Source organism: Condylura cristata, unplaced genomic scaffold (genome assembly GCF_000260355.1).
Source record: "Condylura cristata isolate star-nosed mole 26May11 unplaced genomic scaffold, ConCri1.0 scaffold00006, whole genome shotgun sequence".
NCBI classification, from domain to species: Eukaryota; Metazoa; Chordata; class Mammalia; order Eulipotyphla; family Talpidae; genus Condylura; species Condylura cristata.
Genome location: NW_004567107.1, coordinates 55,365,358 through 55,391,205, shown reverse-complemented (window position 1 = coordinate 55,391,205; position 25,848 = coordinate 55,365,358). Strand labels below are relative to the sequence as shown.

Sequence of the window (25,848 nt, the reverse complement as noted above, 5' to 3'; positions counted from 1 at the left end):
TTCATAGGCAAAAACTCATTGCCTTTACAGACACTTAAAGAGGCTTAGGTGCATGACAGAAGGACTTATTATTGACCCACAGTGAAAAGTAGTAATTTCCAGGTACAGAGCATCCCTGTGATAGAGAACAAAATACATTCCTAGAGAAATAAAAAAGCAGTAAGAAACAGGCTTCCATTTTCTTTATTAAAAAGCAAAAATCGGCCCTCCCTGGTGGCGCAGCGGGTTAAAGCACAGTACTGAGAATCTAAAGCCGCTTCCGCATGAGTTCGATTCCCGCCTGCCCTGGAGGTGACCACATGGCGTGGCAGACCTCTCCTGACCCGCCCGCTGCTCCCCTCAGCAGTGTGCTTCGTCGATCTGCCTGTTCTGCTCCCCACTCTGTCTCTGGTGAAGCCTCTCACCACCCCGGAGCCTCTGGCCTGTACCCCAGTTCTGTATGCACAAATAAATAAATCTTTTTTTTTAAAAAAAAAAAGCAAAAATCATTAACTCACATGAAGTATCAACTCATAAAAAGGAGAACGACTCAAAAAGGAACTTTAAAATTGTCGGACACACTAAAATGTGTGTAGTCTCAAACAGTTCAACTTCACGACTACCTTGTGCTTAAACAACTATCTTGAGCTTAAACATTCTTGAGTTGTAAAACTCATGTATTGTTCTGACTACCCAAGTCATGAACAGGCCTCCTTAACAAAATTAAGATGGAATCCAACAGAACTCCATAACACACCATCTTACATCTTGTTTCATTACTAACAGTGTGTTCAAGAACAAGATCTAAGTCCATTTTTATTTTTAAAACAATTTTACTACTTTATTATATTGACTGTAGAAAACAAAGGCAGAAAAGTAAAATAATTTCGTTTCTGTCATCCAAATATAACAAGATTCTCTCTAGTCTTTTCGTGTACATATGTAGCATTTTAAAGTGAATTTAGTACTTTAAATACCTGCATGTCCTTTATTTCATATCAGAACACAACCAATGCATTATGCTATGAAAACATGATCTTCAGCTTTAAAGTTAGAGCTAAACCATAATTTATCTCCCATTTTTAGAATATTCAGATTATTTTGATTATTTACTATTGCAACTAATACTATGCTAAACATTTTTCTTCACATAATTCTCTGTGTGTTAATGCTGATAATTTTCCAAGATAAATTCTAGGAGTAAACAGCACAAAGGAGCCAAGAATTTTTAAGTCTTGCACTACATGTTCCCAAACTACCCTTCAAAATGTTTGCACTATTGTAACAGTCACATCAATGAATGGCCTTCGAGTCCCATTTCCTATTCAAAGGCCTTGGCAATACAAAAATTAAATATTACTTTGCAGCCTTTATTGTTACAAATTCATGAAGGAAGAGTGAATGGTATATGGTCATCAAATGTATTGTTTCTAAGCCATCAAATGTACTGTCCATGTTTCACAGTCACTGGCTTCCCCTTCTTTTCCAATCCAAGTGTCTTCAAAGCCATTGCTGTAATGTATACCATTTTATCACATGTTCTTTACTGGCCAGGACAGGAAAGCTGCAGGTATTTTTCATGTGTTTTCAAGGTAAGTAGATTCCTCAAATGACCAGAATTAAAGTCTTCTCACCTTCTGTCAACCTGGCTTTTTTAATGTCTTGGTAATAAAACAGAAAACTGGGCCATATTCTGTAAGATAGAATGTAGTTCATTATTAAGCAATCACAGTAATGTTCATTACTAAGCAGTGACAGTAATGTGATTCTCAAATCTGGGTAAGTAATATAGTCATCTGATGTGCTTGTTAAAAAACAGATTTTTGATTTTATAGAGTGAGGACTCATGGGACATAAGCTTTTCATAAACTCTTCAGAAAATTCTTGTGTCTATAAAAATTGAATGATCATTAACCAGGTTAGGCTTTTCGCTCAGTTCTAATTTTGAGTTCCTCACACTTCTTTCTGTAAAGATTCATAATATTTATCTTGGCAGACTGTTCTGAATCTCACTATCTCCACACCCTCTTGGAAGTAATCCACAGGACACATATATATCTCCCTTTCCCCCTAGATTATTGTTTCTGTAACATCCATCTTTTTTTACCCCCACTGAAAGAAATCATGACAATTTTAATATCTTCACACAGAAGACAGTCTTCATCACAGCAAGTCTTATGTTTCTTTCAAACCACAGCTTAATACAAACTGGACTGTTTCTTTAGGTTCTATGTCCCAGAGGAAAGTGATATATGCTAATAACCCTCTTTATAAACATACACACAAAAGTCACACTATCGACACCTTTCCAGAAGATCTAGAGAACGAGAAAGCAGATTGCTAACATCCAAACTTTATTTAAATATAAAACTGAAATTACAAATTCATTGCCTGAGAAATCTTGAAGTTCAAAAAACTGTGGTCAAGATAAAGTCAAATTAAGCAGTGTAAAATAAAACCAAAAAATCCATCCCATCTGGCATCCTCAGCTACAGCAAAGGATGAGTCACATTTTCCACAAATCAATGTCATGCTCTTGAGTGCATTATACTCAGTCACTGAAACTGTCAGTTTAAACTGACATTTGACAATTCTTAGAATTTACTTTCTGTTGCCCTTTTTTTCATCATCATAAAAAGAATTTCCTGTTTTCAAAGATGATAAAATACTCGAAAGAGGTTAGAAGCTACCATTTACCTACATTTGGGAAGAGCATTTGTTTCCAAAATATACAGGTTGAAGCCCACAGACCCATTTTCGGCACCATGTCGACTGAAGGAAGCTGATTTCAGTCTTTCTGATGGCCAGTCGTTAAGGCCAAGAGAAACCTTAGCAAGAGTGTATACTATGTGATATACTAGCTTACAACAGACTTAACTGTGACTTCATGTCGGTAGTTTGTAATTGCCCATGATAAAAACATTCATGCTACATAAATTGGCAAAAAACACAAACAAATATACAGTGGCTCGCGCTCTAGGGTTCCATCTCCATCTCTACCCCCTTTTGTAGCTACCTGTATTAAGAATATAGGTGTAGTCTAGGCTTCTCTTTTTGGATACTAGGTAAATATAGGATCTAGTCACTGTGGGGCCATTCCTTATGTAAGGTGGTTAACTGAGAATCACAAAGTGTGCGAACAAAAATCCGTATGTCAGCCTAAGTTATATTCTGAGTAATAGGACTAGAGTAGAAAAATTACCAAAATGTAATTCATCTACTGTTTGTCATTAATGACTATAGTAATCTGTTGCAGAATTAAATAGACATTGAATGTCAGCGTTTGGTGTTTAAAGCTGCTAACACTTAGCACAGACCTACCAAAGAGAAAACAGTGTGGTCAACAATATAAGCCACACAGAGCAAGCACTAATAATCTTATGACTTAGGCACATTGCTGAGCATGGCAATATTAAGACTCTGGTAGATGAGGCTACTAAACTCTCCCTCCATCTTAACTTCAAATGATCTTGCATCCAATCTCACCAATGGCTAGTATGGTAGAAAAGGAACAAAAACTTGTAGAAAGTATGTAGACTAAAAAAAAAAAATGAGGTGGACTCAGGGTGAAAGGTAAATAAGGAAAAAAGTAGCTAAGGGTTTGTGGAGGTGTCAGGTTGCAGATGGCAGATACTTACTTTTAGGTTATGGAGTGTCTCTGACCACTCCATGGAACCTATCTGAGGTATGGTTGTGAGGAGCAAACTTTTGGCTTTGTTGGCATTTTCCTTCAGGGTCTTTAAGACCCGGTCCACTGAAACCTAGAGAAATAACAGCGCAGGATGTTAGCAATTAAAAATTCAATTGCTTTTAGTGGAACATTTTCCTGAGTTCCTACCTCATCTGTAAAATCAGTTTGAACCCTCTGAGCCCATGATGGTAGTGGTCCCAAGGGAGAGGTGTCTCAATGACATCTTGGAAAAGCACCACTGATTTTCAATATGGTATCTGGAAACTCTGAGATGGTGTGTTCTAAAGGGATGAACTGTTCATCCCATGTTCCAAAGAATAGGTACCAGTTCTCAAAATTGTAGCTACTCTGGATAGCAATTGGAAGACAAGTATATTTCATTGGAAGACAAGTATATTTCATTACTGAGAAGTCTTCCAGCAGATAAAAAAATGACGAAACCAAAGTATCACCATTTTTATAGTTCCTAATAAATTGATAGGCTGCTAACACCATAAAACAAAAATCCCTAAAGCCAAAATAACAATAATGTGCTCCATGATGGAGAACCAAGACACTGTTAGGACACCTGAATCTGAACATGTCTTTGGATCCAACTACTAATTTACAGAAAATTCAGGAGACAGAGAGACCTGTCAAACAACCATAAGGAAATGGCTTCAGCAATTCATATTATGAGAGACTCCATAGGACAATGGCTGTGTATTTTCTTTTTAGAATGTTAGAAGGAAAAATTTTTACTGATTTTTAACTAGAAACTTGAACTTTGTCTGGAGATGTCAAGGAATTATTGCTGGAGTGTATTAATAAAATGTGCTTATGTTTAACCTCCCCTGACATGCTTATGCACAAAACTGTAGACGCAAATAGAGATGAAATGTTATTGGCTGTCATTAGATATAATGCCAGATTCACAGACACATATCCTATTGTATACTTTCGTGTGTGACTGAAATTGCTTCATAAAAAAACTGGAAAGTTATTAAAAATGACCAGCTGAGTGCCTACCAGCGATATGGGATCAGGAAGCATCTAAGAGACCCTTATCAACTCCTGTCCTTACATTTTTCTTGTGATTGGTATTTCTGTATGGACCCTCTTTTCTCTTCTAGGTTCCTACCATTATTTCCACCCAAATGCCCTTTCTATTAAACCTCTTCATAATCAAATCCGTCAAATCTCAAATCTCAAGTTTCTTTTCTCATAAGCTTTTAATTTGGTCTCCCCATCTTCACCAGTTATCAAATAATGACTACCCCTCCCAGAAATAGCACTCATTGTTCTTCATATACCATTTGGGTGAATTCCCCCAGCAGTCCTACAAATCAGAATGGTAACCAAACAACTCACATCCTTCACCCCAAGCTCTGGTTCCATTCTAAAAAAAGGGTAAATGGATTAAACAACATGACTAGTGTCATGTAAATAAGTGGAGCAACAGATACATTAAGGTGGATTTAGGCAACTCTCAAACTACTTCACCGGCAGAGTTTGAAGCATGGGGACAACATGGACCGGCAACAAACTATGAACCCTGGATTTCATTAGGCTCAACTTGGATGAGCAAATTTATGTAAAAATGAGACATGACAGAGAGCTTCAATGCAAGTTACATGCTTATGATCAACATTTAAAGATGATATTGGGAGATATGTGACCATGATAGAAATTGATGAGGAAACCTATGAAAAATCCATAAAACAAACCAGAATATTGCAATGCTCTTTGTGTGGGGAGATGGTGTTGTTGCATTGAGAGTTGGCTGAAACGAAGGATTTATCTCATATGGAAAAAATAGGAGACTTTGTGCGAATGCTCTTTAAATGTAGAAAATATTTAAGAGAAATCTGTGTCAATTTTGATACTAAGAAAAGACCAAGGAGTCTTCCACTCTTGAAATGAGTTGATTAGCAGATAACTCATAAATTTTTAAGCTAAATGGCATTTTTATTTTTCTCCAACCCTTCCAATAAACATGGCCAACAAGACGTAGAACACTTTTTCAGTAGTTAATTGCTCCAGCTGTTTTTTTTCAAATCCTTTGTTAGGTTTTTTTTTTCTTTAAATTAAATTAGTTCCCTTTTTTAAATTAAAAAAAAAAAACAAAACAAAAAAAAAACAGGCCCTCCCCGGTGGCGGTGGCGCAATGGGTTTAAGCATAGCACTAAGAAGCTAAAGCCACTTTAACACGAGTTTGATCCCTCCCTCCCTCCCTCCCTCCGAGATGGCCCACCTGGCGCCACAGACCTCTCCTGACCTGCCCGCTGCTCCCTTCACCAGTGTACTTCATCAGTCTGCCTGTTCTGCTCCCCACTCTGTCTCAGGTGAATCCTCTCATTGCCCCTGCTCCTTTGGCCTATACCCCAGTTCTGTATGCATAAATAAATAAATCTTTTAAAAATAACAACAAGTACTTCACCATGTCAGGGTGCATGTCAGGATGAAAGCAAAATGATATGATGGCTGGTTGGGATGATGCCATCTTTGTCTTTACTTGTGGCTTCCTGCTTACAGTTTACTGTACTTTTAACTGTAGTCCCAAGTACTGTTTGCAACCTGATGTGGCCCAATAAAGGAAAGGACCATGACGCTGTAGAGGAGAGGAGACGTGTTCCCAGACAGGGCAAAAAAGGTGCTGGCGGGAAGCAACTGATTGCTGGGAATGGCAGGGCTGGAGCTGTTATTGGTTGGAACCATTTCCAAAGAGTTCTCCTGAGGGCCTGTTTTTTTTTTTCTTTTTTTTTTTGGTTAAATTTAAAAAAGGGGAACTGCTTAGTCAGTTATTGTGTCAGGACTTGCAAGTCTTTTGCATAAGGTCTCCTACTTGTCATCAGTTTATCATAGTCATAAAACAAAGAACCTATGTTCATCTGTGACACTCAAAATACATGCACAGACAGATAAACCTATCTTCTGCTTTCCATGAAACGGGACAGTGAAACAAGCAGCTCTGTGAGAAAGTGGCCAGTCTCCTTAGAGTTGTTACTTCTTAAATGTGCTCAGAACATCTGCCTCTATATTTGTACCTTCAAAATTCCTTGGCTGTCTTTGCCCTTTTCTTTATTTTACAATGAGATGAATGACAAATGATTTTTTTCAGTGAAAATAATGAAAAGAGAGGGAGAATAGATTAAAAGACACTAAGGAGCCCAGTATTCAAACGCCAAGTGGATTTCAACAGACTCTGATTTAAATAGTTCAAAATTATGCAAGAGGGAAGATGCAAAGTCTAGCTAGTTGATTAAATAATGGTACTGTAGTTTTTTTTTAATTATTAATTTTTAAATGAGATTTTAGAAAAATATTTACATAAAAACAATGAGGGTCAGGGAGCAAGAAGCTGGTGATATAAGTGATATAAGACTGACCGTGATGAGAACAGAAAAGCTAGGTGAAGGGAACATGGAACTGAGAGAGGGGTTATGACAATAGATAGCTCTGATGCTTGAAGTTTTCCATAATAAAAATATTTATTTTTGAAGTCTGACCTCAGTAGTCATATGTCTTCAAACACCAGCAGGGCCTTCTATCTTTCCTGTCAAATGCCTCTCATTCTGAAAACCTTCACCATCAACAAAGCACAGCCTCCCTCCTGTCCACTTTCCCCTCTACTCCACTAGGCCCATCTTTCCCATGGAGGGAAAGAGGCTTCCTTCCCAAGGAGGCTTTCTAGACTTCAAATATTAGGTTGTGTTAATCAGATATGTACGTCTACATCTCACATCACTGCTTATAGCCTTGGGCTTTCCTCACATTGATCTGCTTACTAACCTTTGCCTCCCCCCACCTAAAATGGACTCCTTATGTCTTGTCTGTCATATTCCTTTATTAAGCTCAGTACACAGCCTCGTAGAATAAACAGATAGCCATAAATAGTCTTTTTATCAAAAAGAGAAAGAAATAGGTTTTTCCTTTTGGGGGAATGAAATAATAAAGGATCATAGCAAATAGCAGAGCACAAGAAAAATTATAATGAAAAATGTTTGTCTTAAATAAGGCCAAGTCTCAGTGTGACTCCTAACATGGACTGTTTATGTTGACCCTTGGATGAAATAATTTTTATCTTTCCTATGAAGATCGCTGTCCTTACTTTCTAGAGGGAATTCTAGAAACGATGTGTTTAAATACCAAATCACTGTGTACAAGAGAACTGACTTTTGACCTGGTAAAAAGGTACTTTCTGGAACTAGTACCACAGAAACCAATAGTTAAGACACCCTCTTAATGGTTCTCATGGCATCTGCAAACCCAGGCCCCGCATGCCTAGGAAAGAACACTACCTACCGCTTCCTCGTGCTCCTTCCAGCAATCGTAATCTGTTGCCATGGCAATACTTGCATAGCAAATTCCCGCCTCCTTGGCAAGAACCACTTCTGGCACCGTAGTCATGTTGATAACATCAGCGCCCCAGGTGCGGAACATGAAGCTTTCTGACCGGGAGCTAAAACGAGGTCCCTCAACTGTGACCATTGTCCCTCGTGGATGGCACCGGAGACCCAGCTTCTTGGTGGTCTCTATGAGGACCTGGAAAAGAATCACTCAACTCAAAGAACATACAGACTGAAGTATATTTTTATTTTTTTTCCTCGCTGTTTAACAAGTTGGCTATTTAAAGTAGATTTCTATGATAGGTGCCTAGTGCACTGCAGGCCCCCAAAGAGAACCTGGGAGACCACAGAAGGGTGTTGTGGAGACCCTCACTCACTCCCTCAAAAATTCTGTTGCCCCAGGTGGGTGCACCTATAACTCAGAGCTCTAAGAGCGACAGCAAGGCTTTTCTAAGCAGGCGGCATTTGATTAGAGACCTTATTCTGATTTACTTCTTAACAGCTTTAAGACATGAAGCTGGGCTGTGAAATGGACTTGAGTCTTGGCTCTTAACCTGCAAGGCTTAGCTGAAACTCCACTTGTCATTCACAGCTCAATGAAGATGGGCTGAGAATGGTTTCCTGCCCCTGAGAAATTCATTCTCATATGGAATCTGAAGACTTCTGTAAAAGCTTTTCTGGCTCAAAAAAATGATTCTTTCATAATCTCTTTTGCCTGTTGCTTCTTCCAGGCCAGGCCAAAGAGCAAAAGCAGATATTGTTGTGCTGATATTGTTCTCCCCAGGGATAATCTTATCAGGGCACGCCTTTAGTGGCAAGGTCACAGGTACATTTTAGAAACATTATTAAAACTAAGTTTGATCACACTTTGTCCAGTGATTAATTTATGATACTCCTATCATATTCAGGTCATTAATTCATTTCATTTTTCCCCTTTGGCTGATGCTTCAATGTTCCTTTTCAATTAAAAAAAAAAAAGTCGCTTAAGGCCCTCCCTGGTGGTGCAGCGGGTTAAAGCACAGCACTAAGCTAAAGCCACTTCTGCATGAGTTTGATTCCCACCTGCCCCGGAGGTGACCACATGGCGCGGCAGACCTCTCCTGACCTGCCCGCTGCTCCCCTCAGCAGTGTACTTTGTCCATCTGCCTGTTCTGCTCCCCACTCTGTCTCTGGTGAAGCCTCTCGCCGCCCCTGAGTCTCTGGCCTGTATGTAGCTCAGTTCTGTATGCACAAATAAATCTTTAAAGAAAAAAAAAGTCATTAATTTTTTTTGTTGTTAAAATATTTAGAACATAAACTGCATAGAGGTTCTTCCAGAAGATTCAACCATTGATGTGTGTGTTTTGTAATGACACTTGCGGGGGGGGGGGGGGAGTTAAAGTTCTTTTGGGAGTAAAAAAAAAAATTTTTTTTACATCATTTTGTGCCTTTTCCCATCTCAGCTGCAATCCCCGTGTACTTCCCATCACCAAATCACCCGTGTGCCATCACCATAGTCCTGTGGCTGCCCGCCCTCACCTTTGATCCCATTCCCCACTCTACCCCTGTAAAATGTCTCTGGTATATAGTTATTCATTATTATTGTTTTCTAAAGTCTTTTTTTTTTTTAAAGATATATTTGTGCATGTAAGAATTGGGTTACAGGCCAGAAGTACAGGGGTGAGAGGATTGACCAGAGACAGAGTGGGGAGCAGAACAGGTGAATCTACTGAAATACACTGCTGAGGGGGGCAGCGGGCAGGACAGGAGAGGTCTGTTATGCCATGTAGGTCACCTCCCTGACTTCCTGGCTTGGGATTGAACTCATGCTACAGTGGCTGTGTGGACAGCTTCATAGTGCTGCGTTTTAACCCATTTTGCCACAAGGAAGGACCCTAAAATAAGTCTTTTAAAATTGTCAACCTACTTAACACTGCTGAAAATTTGCTTAAGCTTTCTAAGTCCTAGTTTTCTCATTATAGATCTTAGTTTCACAAAATGGGACTAACAGTATATAACAGATATATTGTGAAGACAACATGAACTAAGATATATATAGCACAGAATTGTGTCAGGCACAATGTAGACACTATATAAATGCCAAACTTGTCTTCTAAGATTATTAATCCTGGCAGCTTCTATAAATGTTTGTCAAATAACTGGCAAAGTTTCCTGCTGATACCATAAAATGGACTGACTCAAAGTCAATAAAAGGCTCTAGTCTAGACTAAAGTTTGCCCTGTACACATCTTATCCGATAAGTAAATCAACTTATTTCCTTAAACTTCTACCCATCTATGGCAAAGGGAAAAAGTTAACAAGAGCTTCTTTTGGCAGCTCCAAATTTAGAACCATGAGATGTCATACTCAAAGAACAGCTGATATAACATCATACGTATATGTGAAAATAAGATCACGCTTAATTAAAACTTCCCCCTAACGAGTATGAATTATAAATTCAAGGAAGGACCCGAGCAATCACTCTTCTCCCATTTCCACCTTTTCTTTTTCAAAATCCAACCACGTCGCAGGTCTTAGTCAAACATCAGTACTTCTAGAGGTTTGAGACGGGTTGACTACACCTACCACATGGAACGACACCAAGTTAAACGTGCAGTCCTCACCATCACCCACCTCTGGGAGGTGGGTGCCGTGATGGGGAAGGAAGCAGCCATAGTTAACAGGCCACAGGGTATCAATTCAACTGGCCTTCTGCACTTGCCAGGGGTGAGGTAACACCATGATAAAGGCTGGGAGCTCAAGATCTGAGACTTAGCTGAGCTCATTTTCTTGTCCTACATAACCAAAATGAACTCCTGAATCCACCACCATCCCCTCAAACTTAATAGCAATATAGCTCACCAGACTAATTATATTTAATGTGCCAGGACTTTTGAGAGTTTGTCTTAGTCACCTGACAATCTCCTCCAGTCTGAAAAATCATGTGAATGTTGAAAGTTAAAGTGATAATTTCTGAGAGGCAGCACCATTTACTGTACACATTTTGGATAGTTAATAATGACTCACCCCACTACCACATTTACATATACACACATATTCACACATTAGTACTTTCCCTTCCACCTCTATTCCACTCAGCCCATAAATTACTGCTTTCTGTCTAGAGAAAGACTGCAGATTTAGTACTGACCAGCATATTCTGCCCTCATGTTGGGTCCATGTTTAAATGGACAAGAATTTTATACCTATCCGATTCTCCTGGAGCACAAACTTATTACTATTTTCTAAAGATTCATTTTTTATTTTTGCTTACAAGACCTCGGGTGTAGGCCAGAAGTGTGGGAGAGGTTTCACCAGAGACAGAGTGGGGAGCAGCAGGTGAGACGGGAGAGTTCTGCTGAGCCAGGTGGGTCAGCTCCCTGGCCGGTGATCAAACTCATGCCACAGTGGCTCCAGGTATCTTAATTGTGCTGACTTTAACCCCTGAGCTACCAGGGTGGTCCTAGAGAGCAAATTTATTATGCAGACAGATCTGTTTCAGAGGTAAGACAGATTTTAACAACTATCCAGACATACACATCCAAATAAATACATGCAAATTTGAATCTTCTGGATTTGTGAAAAAGTAAGAAATTCTTTCATAGAAGTCAGAGAATCAACATCTGAATGGGTGTATCTGAATTGGTTCCCTACTACCCCTGGCTCTGGAATCAAGATATTTGATTGGGACCAGAGTGAGGTCAAGATGTACTTGCTGCTAGCTAAAAGGGAACCAGCTTTATAAAATTGTACAGGGTTGAATATACAAATGAAAAATAAATCTGCTTTCCTTTTGTGGGTGTTAAAATTATTAACATGATATTTATACTAAGTTAATTTCTAAAAGTAATTTTTTGAGGCAGTTTGCTTCCAATAGCACTTCTGATCTTTATGGTTGCACCGATTTTCAAAACTGTGATTCAAAACTGCTTTCACTGCAATTCCTCACCTCCACCCTTGTAGGGCTGAGTCCTTAGTTCTGAGATTTCATTCCAATCCTCAAGAGGGGAGAATGGGCAGAAATGGCCAATTTAACTCAAAGGCAAGTGTTACAGTCTGGCTATTTACAACTTATTAGTAACAGTAACTTAATTCATAAGAGCGATAACCAGTTATTGAATATTTCTAACTGACTGGCATTGTTCAAAATACTTTGCCAATATCAACTCTAACCCTCATGTGCACCTATGAATACATGCTAGCATTATATTCATTTTACAAATGATGAAACTGAAGCCCCAAAGTGTTAAGTAATTTGTCCAGTGACACACAGTCATTAAGCTTAAGACCAGAAAATTGATCTTAGTAACCTGGTTTTAGGCGTTACACTCTAGACAGATGTGCAATCCCATACTAGATTATTTAAAAGGCATCCTGACAGCAAAATTAAAAAACGTATATATATATATAAATGTCTGAGCCAGCTCACAAATAACTGAGAACAAGGAGGCTTTATCAAAGAGTATCAAAGAGGCTTTATCTTCATAAAAACTGGTGTTAAGGACCAAACTTGAGAGGGGAAGAGGAAATATGCACTTAGCCCATTTATCTAATTCAACACCACCCCAAGGCCTTATGATTTATTTTGGTGTGATCTTCAGAAGGATGACAAACCTCTCTCGTTTTGGGGCAGAAGGGCTCAGCCATGGGGATGTGACACACGCCTCTGGCACAAGGGTGACTCCCGTCGTAGAAGGTCTGAGACCTTTTGGCAGTCCTACAAAAGAAAGCAAAAAGCTTCTACTGATTTGTATTTCTTAATATACAAAGGGCAGGTTTATTATAACAAGGGAGAGAAGAGAAAAGGACACTCACACAGACACCAGCTGCCCCCCTGCTGCTTGAAAGGTGGTGAAGAGAAACACCTGTGTAGGCACAGGTGGGCCAGAGAGCTGTTCCAAGGTTTATTTATTTATTTTTTAAGGTTATCTCTCCATCCTCCAGAGGTGGGTGAACCTAACCATTATCGAGGTCAACATCTTGGCCTCCAGTCCAGAATCAACAGCGCTGGATAAGCTGACATAGGTTATGCAAGCAGCTCCAGGATGTGAGCTTTGCAGGCTGAGTTGGTGGCAACATGCCTTCCAACAGGAATGAATGTGTCTGTGGTCTAGTGGCTACAACAGGTTAACCACACTGCATTGCAGGCTCGGTGCCACTCACTGTGGGTTCAGGAGCACAGGTAAAACACTTAGCATCAAACAATCCAGTCACTGTAGATGGAGAGGACTGCATGCCAAACACCCGTTACAGGGCTCACCTAGATCCAACAACTTAGAAAATTCTGTCATACTTGCTTTCATCTGTTGGCTTTTCCATGGTTGCAAATCCCAGACCTGTCATTTCACACTTCCATCAGATGAACCAAAATTATGATTGCCCTTATATATCAAATGTGTGAATCCGGGGCTAAGATTTGTAGTAACTCTGCAAAGCACTACTACGATTGCCTTGAAGATCAATGAGGTAACAAATCAATGAGGAAACAGACCCAGCATTTAGCATACAGTAGTTGGTCACTGAAATCACATGAGTCACGGAGGCAGGTGTAGTAGAAGCAGCATGTGAAGTAGGTCAAGGGAAGACACACCGGCAGACAGCTTGAGGGAAGAAACTAAAGCAACTACAGCCCCAGTGGGTAAGAGGCCTTCATGGAGTGTGTTCTTTCTTGTATCAAGAAAGACAACTAAAATCTATTTCTGACCCATGGACAAAATCTGCTTCAGATGATGTCAGACTGGCTGAACCTGACAGAAAAAGCTGTGACAGCTTCTGGCTGAGAAGAATGGGAAGGACTGGCACATTGAGGTGTGGCTCTATTTCATGCAGCTATGAGGTGTGTGGAAGACAGAATCCCCATCCTCCTCCAAGTTACCCACCATCTCAATCCCCAGAACCCGCAAAAATGTTCTCTTATGAGGCAAAGGGGAATCAAAGATGCTTAACCAATTGACCTCACTGGACTCAATGTCATCACCAAGATACTCACATGCCAGCAAGTAAGGAAATAAAAGGACTTGCTGTCATTGCTGGCTTCAAGATGTAGAGGCCGGGGAGGGGGTGTCAGAGAACCAAGGAATAAGGAGGCAGAAAGGAAGGGAGGGATGGTCCTGAGACTCAGGAAGGAATGTGGCCTTGTGCCATCTCCATTTTCACCCAGTGTGACCCATGTTAGATACCTAAAGTGCAGAATTAAAAAGGCTGTCCCTGGTGGTGCAAAGGGATAAAGCACAGCACTACAAAGCTACTACAGCCACTGCAGCATGAGCTGGATCCCCGCCCCAGAGGTGGCTCACATGGCGGGGCAGACCTCTTCTAACCCGCCTGCTGCTCCCCTCAGCAGTGTACTTCCTCAGTCAGTATATTCTGCTCCCACTCTGTCTCTGGTGAATCCTCTCACCCCCTGCACCTCTGGCCTTTACCCCGTTTTGTATGCATAAATAAATCTTAAAAAAAAAAAAAAGCAAAACAATCAAACAAAAAAACCTATGCCAAGCCACTAAATTTGCAGCATTGACCCCACCAGGTTAATCCAGGCTAGAATATTTTTTTTAATATTTATTTATTTATTCATATAGAACTGGGGTACAGGCCAGAGATGCGGAGGGTGAGAGGATTCACCAGAGACAGAGTGGGGGGCAGAACAGGCAGATCAACGAAGTACACTGCTGAGGGGAGCAGCGGGCGGGTCAGGAGAGGTCTGCCGCGCCATGTGGTCACCTCCGGGGCAGGCGGGAATCGAACTCATGCTGAAGTGGCTTTAGCTTCTTAGTGCAGTGCTTTAACCCGCTGCGCCACCAGGGAGGGCCCCCAGGCTAGACTATTTTAAGGTCAACTTATTAGCATCTTTGATTTCTCTTTGTCATGTAAGGGAAAAATTTTTGCAGATTCTAGGGCTAGGGGTTAGGGTGTGGGTATCTTGGAGGAGAGTATTCTGTTTGCCACCACATTTTTTTTTTTTTTTTTGCCACCACAATTTCTGGTGCTCTAGGAAACCAATAGAGTAACATACAAGATCTTTTTCCAGCTGTTGCTTATATAACTAAGCCCCCCAGCAGACAATTTCACTTCCTCATCTGCCTGAGAGCATGAAACAATCTAATCCAAGGCAGGGGTATCAACCTCAAAACTGCTTGAGATTGTCCAACAGGGATACAAGAGAAGAAAAGCTAGTGCAAAAACACACACACCGCTGACTGTGGGAGGGTGAAGGAAACAAAATGATGTGACCCGGTCAGAGAAAGGACTAAGAACACAAAGAATATGTTAGTCATCTTCGTGGTGGCCAGCAATAGGACCCTGGCATGTTCAGGCATGGGGAGTGGGTGGGGATGGGAGCCAGAAAAGGATCGATGGAGGTTGTTTCCAGACCAAGATGCTCGAGTAGGCTCAAATATGATCATTTCTTGGCCCTCCCTGGTGGTGCATGAGGTTAAAGCGTAGCACTGTGATGCTACCAGCAGCCATTGCAGCACGATTTCGAGGCCCAGCCAGGGAGGTGACCCACATGGCACAGCAGACCTCTCCTGTCCCGCCTGCTGCTCCTCTCAGCAGTTCTTATTTCAGTATATCACCAGTTCTGTTCCCCACTCTGTCTCAGGTGAATCTTCGTACTCTGCATCTCTGGCTTGCACACCAGTTCTTTTATGTACAAATAAATTAAAAAATCTTTAAACACCCAAATAAGCATGCTGGACAGCATTTTACTTTCAGTGTATATCAGGACTCCAAACACTATTTATGTATTTAAAATTTTTTAAAGATTCATTTATTTAGGCATACAAAAGCTGGGGTGTAGGCCAGTTATGTGGGTGTTGGAAAGGTGAGGATTCATCAGAGGCAGAGCAGGGAGCAGAATACTCAACTGACTGACATGCACTGCTGAGGGGAGCAGCAGGAAAAGACAGGAGAGGTCTGCTGCACCAACTGTGTTGTTAGCTCTCTGGTCTGGAGTCAAACTCAGTTTGCAGTGGCTGGCAATAGCTTGATAGTGCTGAGACTTAAACCCTTGCACCACCAGGGAGGCCCTCCAAACACATTTATTTATTTATGCATACAGAACTGGGGCATAGGCCAGAGGTGCAGGGGCGGTGAGAGGATTCACCAGAGACAGAGTGGAGAGTAGAACAGGCAGATGAATGAAGCACACTGCTGAGAGGAGCAGTGGGCGAGACAGGAGAGGTCTACTGCGCCATGTGGGTCATCTCTGAGGCTAGGAATTGAACGCACTGAAGCAGCTCTGGTTAGCCTGCAGCACTGCGCCACTGCGCTTTAACCAGCTGTGCCTACAGGGAGGGCCAAATACATTTAAAAGAAAACCAAAAAATCTGAGCCCCGAGTATACAAATGGTGGGAAGGAGGTTTCGGGCAAGACAAATTTAAGGTCCAACCACCAACTGATGAGATCAAAATGACATTCATGCCTGTGGCAATGCACAGAGTCAAACGAATTAAGAATGATCTAACTTTTTGGATGTATACTTGTGTGGGGTCCTTCACAAACACACTTGTAGGCAGATCCAGAAGATTCAGGTCATGGAATCAGAGTACAAAGTTCTCTGATTTACAGGACAAAGGTGTCCCTTTCCTGCTCAGCCAGGAAAGGGACAGGTTAAAGCTACAGATGACCCTGAATAAGACAGGTTTGAAGTGCAAGGGTGCCCTCACCAGAGGCAACAGAGGAGTTAACAAGCTTCCGGCAGAAAGCACTTCCAGACCAGGGATGAAGATGTAGAAGCAGAAGCCCCAGAAAATAAACTGACGTTAGACAATTTTACAGAAGGGTCCATCCAGATTATTCAAAAGTGCCTTTTTATGTCTTTTATATGGACCTCCTGTGATAGGGGTGATAGGGGTGCCATGACTATAAAGGGGACTATAGGGGTGATAGGGGTGCCATGACTATAAAGCAGAGGATGGACTGATATCACATAGAAACATTTTTAGAGAAATGAAACACACAAAAGTCAAACGGAAACCCATAGAATTACACATACTGGCAGTCATCTCTCCTTCCCCTCCACCAGCTTAGAGACAGCTGCTCACCATCAAGACAAAAGAGAATAAAAGACCGTTATGGGGTCCAATTCACAGAAAATAAGCACAAACATGTTAGTCATCACGTTAGCAGGATGACTTCAGGTCCATGGTAGCTAGTAATTTTGAGGGCTTCATGCAAAATATGTATTAGAATTTTCCTCATGTATACAGGGGAAAATCGCTCAGTGCCCTTGTCCCCAGAGTCGATCAATGGTAAACTGTACAGCAGAGAGGAGGAAAGATGTCTTACATCAACAGCTCCAGATTAAGTTGATGAATTTGAACAATATCTTTAAGATCTTCCCATTGCTTCCATTTCAGAGTTTCCTTCCACAAAGGAGGAAAAACCAATTGATGTTATGTTGCAAGAGGCAACACGATTCAATAGGCTGGTCATGTTTTCCTTTGTAATTCATGGTTTCTCATGAAGTTCTGCTAAACAGTGTCACGTGAACAAAATCTGGGCTTTGACAACTGGTGATGAGCACAATATCTGGGCCCCAGTCTTTTCACCTATAAAAGGGGAAAGCAAGGTCTGACTGGGATAACTCCCACTGCTGTGGCCACTGGCAGCCACCAGAAATGTAGGAAGGATCGTGCAAGCATTTACTGGTGCTGCACCTCCATGGTTCTGTTCTCTCTGCTGAGTATCGTCAACCTGTGCAGCTCTAACAAATCCTGTTCACAGCTTCCCAACATGACACAGGGTGTTGCTCAAGTAGTGCTCAGGGCCGTATTCCAGTAGGCACATGATTGGCAAGGCTTGTATACTGTATTTTAAGCATTTCAGAATGTGTCAGATTGTTCTTTATAAAGGGTCTAGCCATCTCCACCAGTGGCGTGTTAGCTACCCAGGATCTAACAGCAACTGACCCATGCTGAGGAGCTCAACATTGACTTCAGAATCATTTCCCTTCATGTTCAGGACAACAGATGTGACCACATAATAAATACTAACATCAGTATTTCACTGGGGAGGGAAATGAACACAAAAGCAATGGAAGGAATCACCAAGGAATACCAAAACAATGTGGTGTTTTTAAGAATTCAAAGATCATCCTCCTTTACAAAAAACTAGGAACAGGGGCCCCTCCCATGGCGCAATGGGTTAAAGTGCAGCACTATGAGGTTATCTGCAGCCACAGCAGCACGAGTTTGATACCTGCCAGGGAGGTGACCCCCATGGAGCAGCAGATCTCTCCTATCCTGCCCGCCACTCCCCTCAGCAGTATATTTCAGTAGATCTGTCTGTTCTGCTCCCCACTGTCTGATGAATTCTCTCACACCCCGCACCTCTGGCCTGTACCCCAGTTCTTGCATGCATAAATAAAATCTTTAAAAAAGGAATTGGAAAAGATTGCATCAAATTGCAGAAAGAAATGAGGTCATTATAGACTGAGTACCCCCTTTCCCAGACTGCTGGTAAAGTGCTGTCAATTCAAAAGTCTGGGTTGAGCTGGGATTGACCGGTATAGCTCAGTGGCACCCCCAGGACTAGATTCTAGGGCAAGCTCGCCCCAAGGGTGGTGAACACTTGCTGCCCACCATTTCTGTGGCTGTATCTTAGTTTCTGCTGTATTTTCAGGGAAAAGTATGGAAACTAGATTTGAGAGTGTCAAGCTGGAGAGTGTGTTAAGAACCACAGGAATGAGGCCAGTAGTAATCAAGAAGGGAGGGTGCATTTAAGGCATGACAGGGCTCCCTCCTACTGGACAGAGGGAGACGCATTCACAGCGATGACCATGGATGGGATGGCAGCACCACGCTATTACCAACCTAGCAATTTACCAAGTGGAGAATGGGGTGCTCAGAAAGGAGGATGTGGGATTAGAAGATGGACATCGCTGTAAGTTTATGACCTCAGGGGCGGTTGACATCATAGGCTTTGGAGACTAGCCCGAATTCAAATGCCACAGATCCTACATGCCAGCAAATGAGCAATATTTCTGAGTTTAAGTCTCCTCTATTGTGGAACCATTCTTGTGCACAGTAAGTGGGACTCACTGTTTTGTGTGAAACCTACAAGGAACTCAGAAGTCGGAGGGTTGATCAGCATTTTAAAAAAAGATTTATTTATTTATGCATACAGAACTGGGGTACAGGCCAGAGGTGATGGGGGTCATGAGAGGATTCACCAGAGACAGAGTGGAGAGCAGAACAGGCAGATCAACAAAGTACATTGCTGAGGGGAGCGGGCGGGTCAGGAGAGGTCTGCTGTGCCATGTGGGTCACCTCCAGGGCGGGGGGGGGGGGGCGAACTCATGCTGAAGTGGCTTTAGCTTCTTAGAGCTGTGCTTTAACCCGCTGCGCCACCAGGGAGGGCCCTGATCAGCATTTTTAATGTCGGTAAGGAGGGAACAACTTACTGTTCTAAACAGTAGGTCATGATGCAGAACACAAGAATAAAGACATGAGCTCTCCCCAGGTCAGCTGCCCCCCATTTCTAGGATGGCTCTGAGCAGGAAGGTGACACAGAACAGGAACAGAACTAAGTGGTAAGAGGGGCGATGTGGGAAGATTGTGAGCTTCTTATGCCCACTGGCATCTGCTTTGTTGTAAAGATGCCACGTTCCCAACTAGGAGTGAAAGAAATGGGCAGGAAACAAAATGGTCAGGGTTTTAAAATAGCTGCTCACCAGAATGTGAATTAAGCAAAAGCTTCCTGTGTCATGAACGTCCACTTCCACAATTAATAATTGATAGTGTCCGACAGGCAGGGGCAATATGGGGAAGGGGAAAACTTACCACTATTGACATGGTGGGGAAAGCCCAGACATGGCGAATGGTCTGACATAAGCCCTTGGCATTATATTTAGCTGGGGACTTTCCTGATGAGTAAGATCACCAGCAGCCTGAGCCTACTCTAGACTTTTCCATTCTATGGAGAAAGTAATCTTTGGAGGCCAACATACCCTCACATAGCAGAGGAGGACACTTAGTGACAAAGGAATTTAGGGGGCCAGGCCTGGACACAATTTTGGATGTGTCACTTTCAAGCTGGGCCTTCTCCTACTGCATTCTTCCAGGAGTACCTAACCAGGGCCTCAGGCATTACAGGCCAACATGTTTTTGCAGAAAACACCTGGCATTCGGAATTATGCCCTGGGTTTTTTTTTTTTCCCATTTCCCCCCCTTATTGTACAAAAGCCAACAACACTTATCTGCAAAATAGCCCTGATAGAAGCCTCTATTAAAACAAATTCATTTTTGCTCCCCTGATTGATATTAGCTAGCTTCACTTTGAGAGAGTTCTGATTTTATGAGCAGCAGTTTAAGAGCTCATACTTCTCTGTATCTTTAAAAAGATAAATCCAAATACTATATGCACATCTTTTCAGTTACAGAACCAGTTGTTCCTGTTAATATGAGCAATATGATGAACTGTGAGATTCCTTCAAAGGCCTATTTCAGTTTTAGAGCAGAAATGTAATGTTATTAAAGACAACCATAAAAGCAAGAGCTGCCTATTTCTCTCACATAAGACCAAGCTAACCTCCGAAATGTTCCCATTTTAGGACATCCACTGCTAGATGAAAGCCAGCTGTCACTCTAAAACTGCAACGGCTTTTAATGATGCACAGCAGGGCTGACATATGGGATGGGGGATTCCTCTAGATGTTGGACATCAAGGGCAGAAGATGACATTCTTCAGTTCTGCCATCTACTTCATGAGAACAGCCTCGCGATTCTGCTCCAATACTTCTACCATGAGAGAGCCTCTGGGGTCCACTTTAGGCTAAAAGGAGGTACTAGCGAAGTTATGGCAACAGGCAACTGTGTGTCTGCCCCCGATCGGTGGTGGATGTGCAGAAGAGAAGGCTGAGGGGAGCCAGAGTTCAAGCCTTGATTATGAAGAGGCCCACGGGGTAGAAACGATATGCCAAGTGGAGCCAAGATAAAACCATCCTGTTCAGTGCTCCAGCTCCAGGAGTTTAATCCAGCTGGCTTTGCAAAACACTGCAATGTTGTCAAAAGCAGTGGGTACAGCTGAGGGAACCTTAGGCTGCAACAGTATGCCTCTAACCTGCCTCTGTGCCTGATCCACAGAGCCAACAGGCACTTGCCTCAACACACCAAGATTTATTCTGTTCAAAAATGTGCTATCATTCAATGAGAGCATTACTCATAAGGTGAAAAGTTCTGATTTTCTTCTACGAGACATTCAAACACAATCATGGTGATTCATGTACGTGTCCGAGCTTGGTTAGCTGGGAACCACAGGTTCAATATCACAAAGAAGATATTGTCCAGGGCCCTCCTTGGTGGTGCAGTGGGTTAAAGCGCAGTACTATGAAGCTATCACAGCCACTGCAGCAGGAGTTCGATACTCAGCCAGGGAGGTGTCCCACGTGGCACAGCAGACCTCTCCTGTCTCACCCTGCAGCAGTGTATTGCAGTGAATCTGCCTGCTCTATTTCCCACTGTCTCTGGTGAATCCTCTCACCCACCATAGCTTTGGCCTGTACCCCAGCTCTTGAATGCATAACTAAATCTTAAAAAAAGTAAGAGAATAAGATAAAAGGAGGTTCATCTCTCTTCTGACCTATTTACCAAACTGCTACCGTAATATGGAATAAATATGAAATCTGAGATCTTCTAAACAACCGTTCACGAGGAATCAAGGAACACATCTCTAAACAGGCCTCCTTTTATAGTTACCAAGTGATATTTAGAATGGGCCCCCTGTAGTTAACACCCCACGCCCACATTGTATGGACAGGCAATGTATGCTAGGTCCCCAGACTTTGAACCACCAATACCAGATCTCAGGATTACACATCTAAAAATGTCAAGACAGAATGAAACCAGGAGAATGCTTGTCCAATTTCTGTTCTGCTTTTATACAATAGCCAGTTAGTGAAACATCTACATTTACTGCATGTGAGAGAGATGTGAGAAATGCAACGGTGTAGTGTTATACCATATAAGTCACCAGCTAATCTCAGGCTTAGTGCCCAAGTCAGACTTTTATTCCCAGTATCATCTATAATACTTTATAAATCCAGATCATCCTGAATGCGGAGTTTTTGTGCTCTGTTTTATTAACCCCCCCCACCCCCCGCCCATCATAACTCCTGAACCAACAGACTGAATTTATAACCTGGTGAAAAGACAAGTCGATATTAGGTGCCTCCTAATAGTGAAGTTTGAGGATTCTTGTCTAGAATTTGAATCTGGGTCTGAACAGACTTCTAGAGCGAACTGCTGGGTTAAAGCAAACTCAGGAGATAGGGGAAGACACAAAATAGTATTTAAGGGCAATAAAATCGTACTCATCCCCTCCAAGCTGGGAGTGATCTCATGGGAGCCCAGGTGTTTAGACGAGAGCTCACCTGTCGATAAACTGGTCAATAATGATGATGTCTCCAGGTTGAATCTCTTCCCTCAAGGAGCCACAGGCCGTCGTCACAATGATGTGTGTGCAGCCCTCCTCCTTCAGAGCCCAGATGTTGGCCTGGTAGTTGACTTTAGAGGGCATGATGGTATGCTGCCTCCCGTGCCTAGGAGAAGCACAGCCAATAGGGTAGGTGAGGGAACAGGCACCACGAGATAGCTAGAGAATGAATTTAGAGCTGAGCTTCTAGCCCTTATCAAAGTACCTTCATTAGCTGATGATGAATGAGAACAGGTCAGGTAATAACAGGTAGTAACAGGGAAGATCAGCTTTACATTCTGTGTATTTTCCTACCAAGAGTAAGTAGTAATATGCTCTCTAGGAAGCTGCACATGTCGACCCCAGGAGGCCCCAACACCCAGAATTAGAGACATCAGCTCCCCAGGTCTCATGGGAGCCATGACATAGAGAACAAGAAGAGCCAATATAGATATGAAGCAGAAATAGCTCTATTTCCACCTGCCTGATCACTCCACAAAAAAGATAATGAAACCCTGAAAATATCATAATTTCCAGATTTTCTGACATTAGTAGGTTTTGCCCAGTCACCTATCACCTTGGAGAGGACCACTGTTATGGGCTGAACTGGGTATCCCCCCCAAAATTCATGTTTACTCCCAATGTCTAGCACATCAAATTGTGACTGTACTTGGAGGGTGGGGACTTTCTAAAAAGAGATCATCAGGGTGGGACCTAATCCAAAATGGCAGGCGACCTTGTAAGAGGAAGAAGTCGAGACAATTATACACATGGGAAGACCAGTCAAAGTATGGGAGACCATGGCTGACAAAGCCTGGAAGAGCTCCTTGTCTCTCCCTTCAGAAGGAACCAAGCTGCTAACACCTCAATTCTTACAGTTCAGTTCAGCTGGTAGGATTATAAAGCCCTCATCAAGGGCCAACACCACCGTGAGCTTTCTTAAAGCCAGGGAACAATTAAGTGGATAACAATCATCATGGGTCCATGAAAGTTGCCTGAAATCTACCTCATGTGACTAACTAAAACTAAAATCTGGTTTTGTTGGATTCAGCAAAACCTCTTCCATACAGAAACACGCAGTTTGGCAGGTGGGCACTGTGTGTGTATAGAGGTGTGGGGGTGGGGAATGGTGGGGGTTTCCTCTTTCATGCAGTATCATTCCCCTCTCCAGGGCAAGGAGACACTAGACTCTGGCTTCAAACACACAGGATTTGGCAAAGGTGCTGGGAGTTGCCCCGTGGTGAGGCTCTGCCAGCCTGCACTACAGATGGCCAGGCATGCCCTGAAGAGCCCTGTCATGGAACCACCTGTGGCCAGGCCCACTTGGCAGGGACACATGTGGAGAGTCACTGAGAGCTGAAGGCCTCAGTTCCACAACCACTAAGAACTGAATTCTGCCAAGGACCACCATGACCTTGGGTGGGGCTCTAGGTGAGAACAAGGCCTTGAATGTATGTTGGCTGACACCAAGCAGAAAACCCAGCTGAGTCGCACACTCCTAATGTGTGGAAATTCTGAGAGAATGTGCATGGCCCTGAGTTGCTGAGTTTGTAGTCTGGTAGTTTCCCTTCATATTCAGGGAAATCTCGTTGCAAGGCACCCAGCAGCTTCTCAAACTCGGAATAGCGCTGAACTGTTTTTTCCTGTACATACAAACCTACGATAAAGTTTAACTTGTAAGTTAGGCACAATAAGATTAACAATTAACAACAACAACAAAATAGAATGATTTTAATAATATACTGTAATAAAAGCTATGTGAAGGTGAGTCCCCCTCAAGTTATCTTATTACAGGTAATATTTTCAGTTGACAAGGGTTAACTAAAATGGCAGAAGATGAAACCATAAATAAGGGGATTGCTATCATTTGCTCATCAGCCAAAGAAATGAATATATTTCATTGTCTGATTGTCAAGGACACCACAGGGGAGACCCACGTCAGGACCCCAATACTAAACACTTTATAAACCTAAAGCTATTACTTGGTTGAACCACGTTCTCAACCTCGGGGGGCCGGGGGGTGGATAGATAATCGATCTCCGAAATCAATACAACTCACCCCAACACCAGTGGTCACAGAGGTGACGGCAATGGTCTGGTTCCACAAATACACACACAAAAAACTCACACCAGCAACATTTCTTTCTCCAGAACTTAATTCTCCTTTGGAGGTGACGTTAAAAAAAACTCAAGATCCTGGCCCTCCCTGGTGGCGCAGCAGGTTAAAGCACAGCACAAAGAAGCTAAAGCCACTTCTGCGTGAGTTCGATCCCCGCCTGCCCCGGAGGTGACCACATGGCGTGGCAGACCTCTCCTGACCCGCCCGCTGCTCCCCTCAGCAGTGTACTTCATCAGTCAGCCTGTTCTGCTCCTCGCTGTCTCTGGTGAATCCTCTCACCCTCCGCATCTCTGGCTTGTACCCCAGTTCTGTACGAATAAATCAATAAATCTTAAAAAACAAACAAAAAAAACCCTCTCAAGATCCTTTACCTTGCAAGGAGGACACAATCAACATTCTTTATCTTCCCCAAAATTAAGGCATCAGAAGGCTGCAAGTAATAAAATACAAATCAAGTGTTAGTATAGTGCCAAGTAGAGTACAGCGAATTAAAAAACATATAAACTAACAACTAAAAAAAGGCTGTTTCAATTGTTTTGCCACCATCATGGAGCTTGAAGTTAAGATACACTGAAAAAAGAAAGAGTCTAGATTGACAACACAGGTAATCACTTGGTTAACTATTTACTGAGTCCTTGGTAAGCCTAAATAGATTCACAGAGGGTACTGTTGCCATACGGTGTGGGGGTGCACCATTTAGCACCACGTATTTGTAAAAAGCGCCCCAGGGGACTTGATGGGAGGCTGGTCAAACAGATGTGTGCAGAACAGGTGTGAAAGTAAAATGCAGAAATCAGAAGGCCACCATCACCGTGGGTACTTAACAATGTGTTGGCCAGGCTCTGATAGCCAGACACGCAGAAGCCCTGAGGTCACACTAAGCCCACCAGAGGACCTGGCTGGGACTGCCAGACACAGGACTTTCAGAGGAAGCTGGAAAGCAGTGCAGTGCACTGAAGTAGCACTAAGGATTTAGGAAGCAGGGACCCTTCCCTGGCTGGATACACAGCGATGGGCAGAAGAGGTGCTTTCTACTAGAAAAGTGGGGCTACCTGCAGTTCAGTTGAGATCGTGTTCAGGGTTCCCAGGACAATCCCCTTAGGGGCAGGACTCACTAAAAAGGAGGTAGCATTTCCTCCCCTTAGTCATAAGTGTATCTCTTAAGTTAGTGTAGTGTGACATAACGACTCTTAAATAAGAAGTTTATTTGAATGCATAGGTCTGAAAAGTCAGATGGCATGTTTGAAGTGAGTATCTGGCCTCTAGGGATAAAAACTGAGAAATTATTTTTGCACAGTCAGAAGCTGTATTCTCAATATGGCAGAGTCCCGAGCATCCT

General features: G+C 42.5%; 1 protein-coding gene across 1 annotated transcript in view; it reads right to left on the bottom strand.

Moving 5' to 3' along the window:
• Positions 1-434: 434 nt before the first annotated feature.
• Positions 435-25,848, bottom strand: part of MTAP (methylthioadenosine phosphorylase) — a 34,958-nt gene continuing 9,544 nt past the window's right edge. Inside the window, exons 2-7 of the mRNA XM_004678018.2 lie at positions 24,881-24,939; positions 22,350-22,517; positions 12,592-12,694; positions 7,955-8,194; positions 3,618-3,740; positions 435-1,672 (exon numbers count right to left, since the gene is read on the bottom strand). Coding sequence (XP_004678075.1) covers positions 1,634-1,672; positions 3,618-3,740; positions 7,955-8,194; positions 12,592-12,694; positions 22,350-22,517; positions 24,881-24,939 — 732 coding nt within the window. The 3' untranslated portion in view covers positions 435-1,633. The remainder of the gene's footprint in view (positions 1,673-3,617; positions 3,741-7,954; positions 8,195-12,591; positions 12,695-22,349; positions 22,518-24,880; positions 24,940-25,848) is intronic.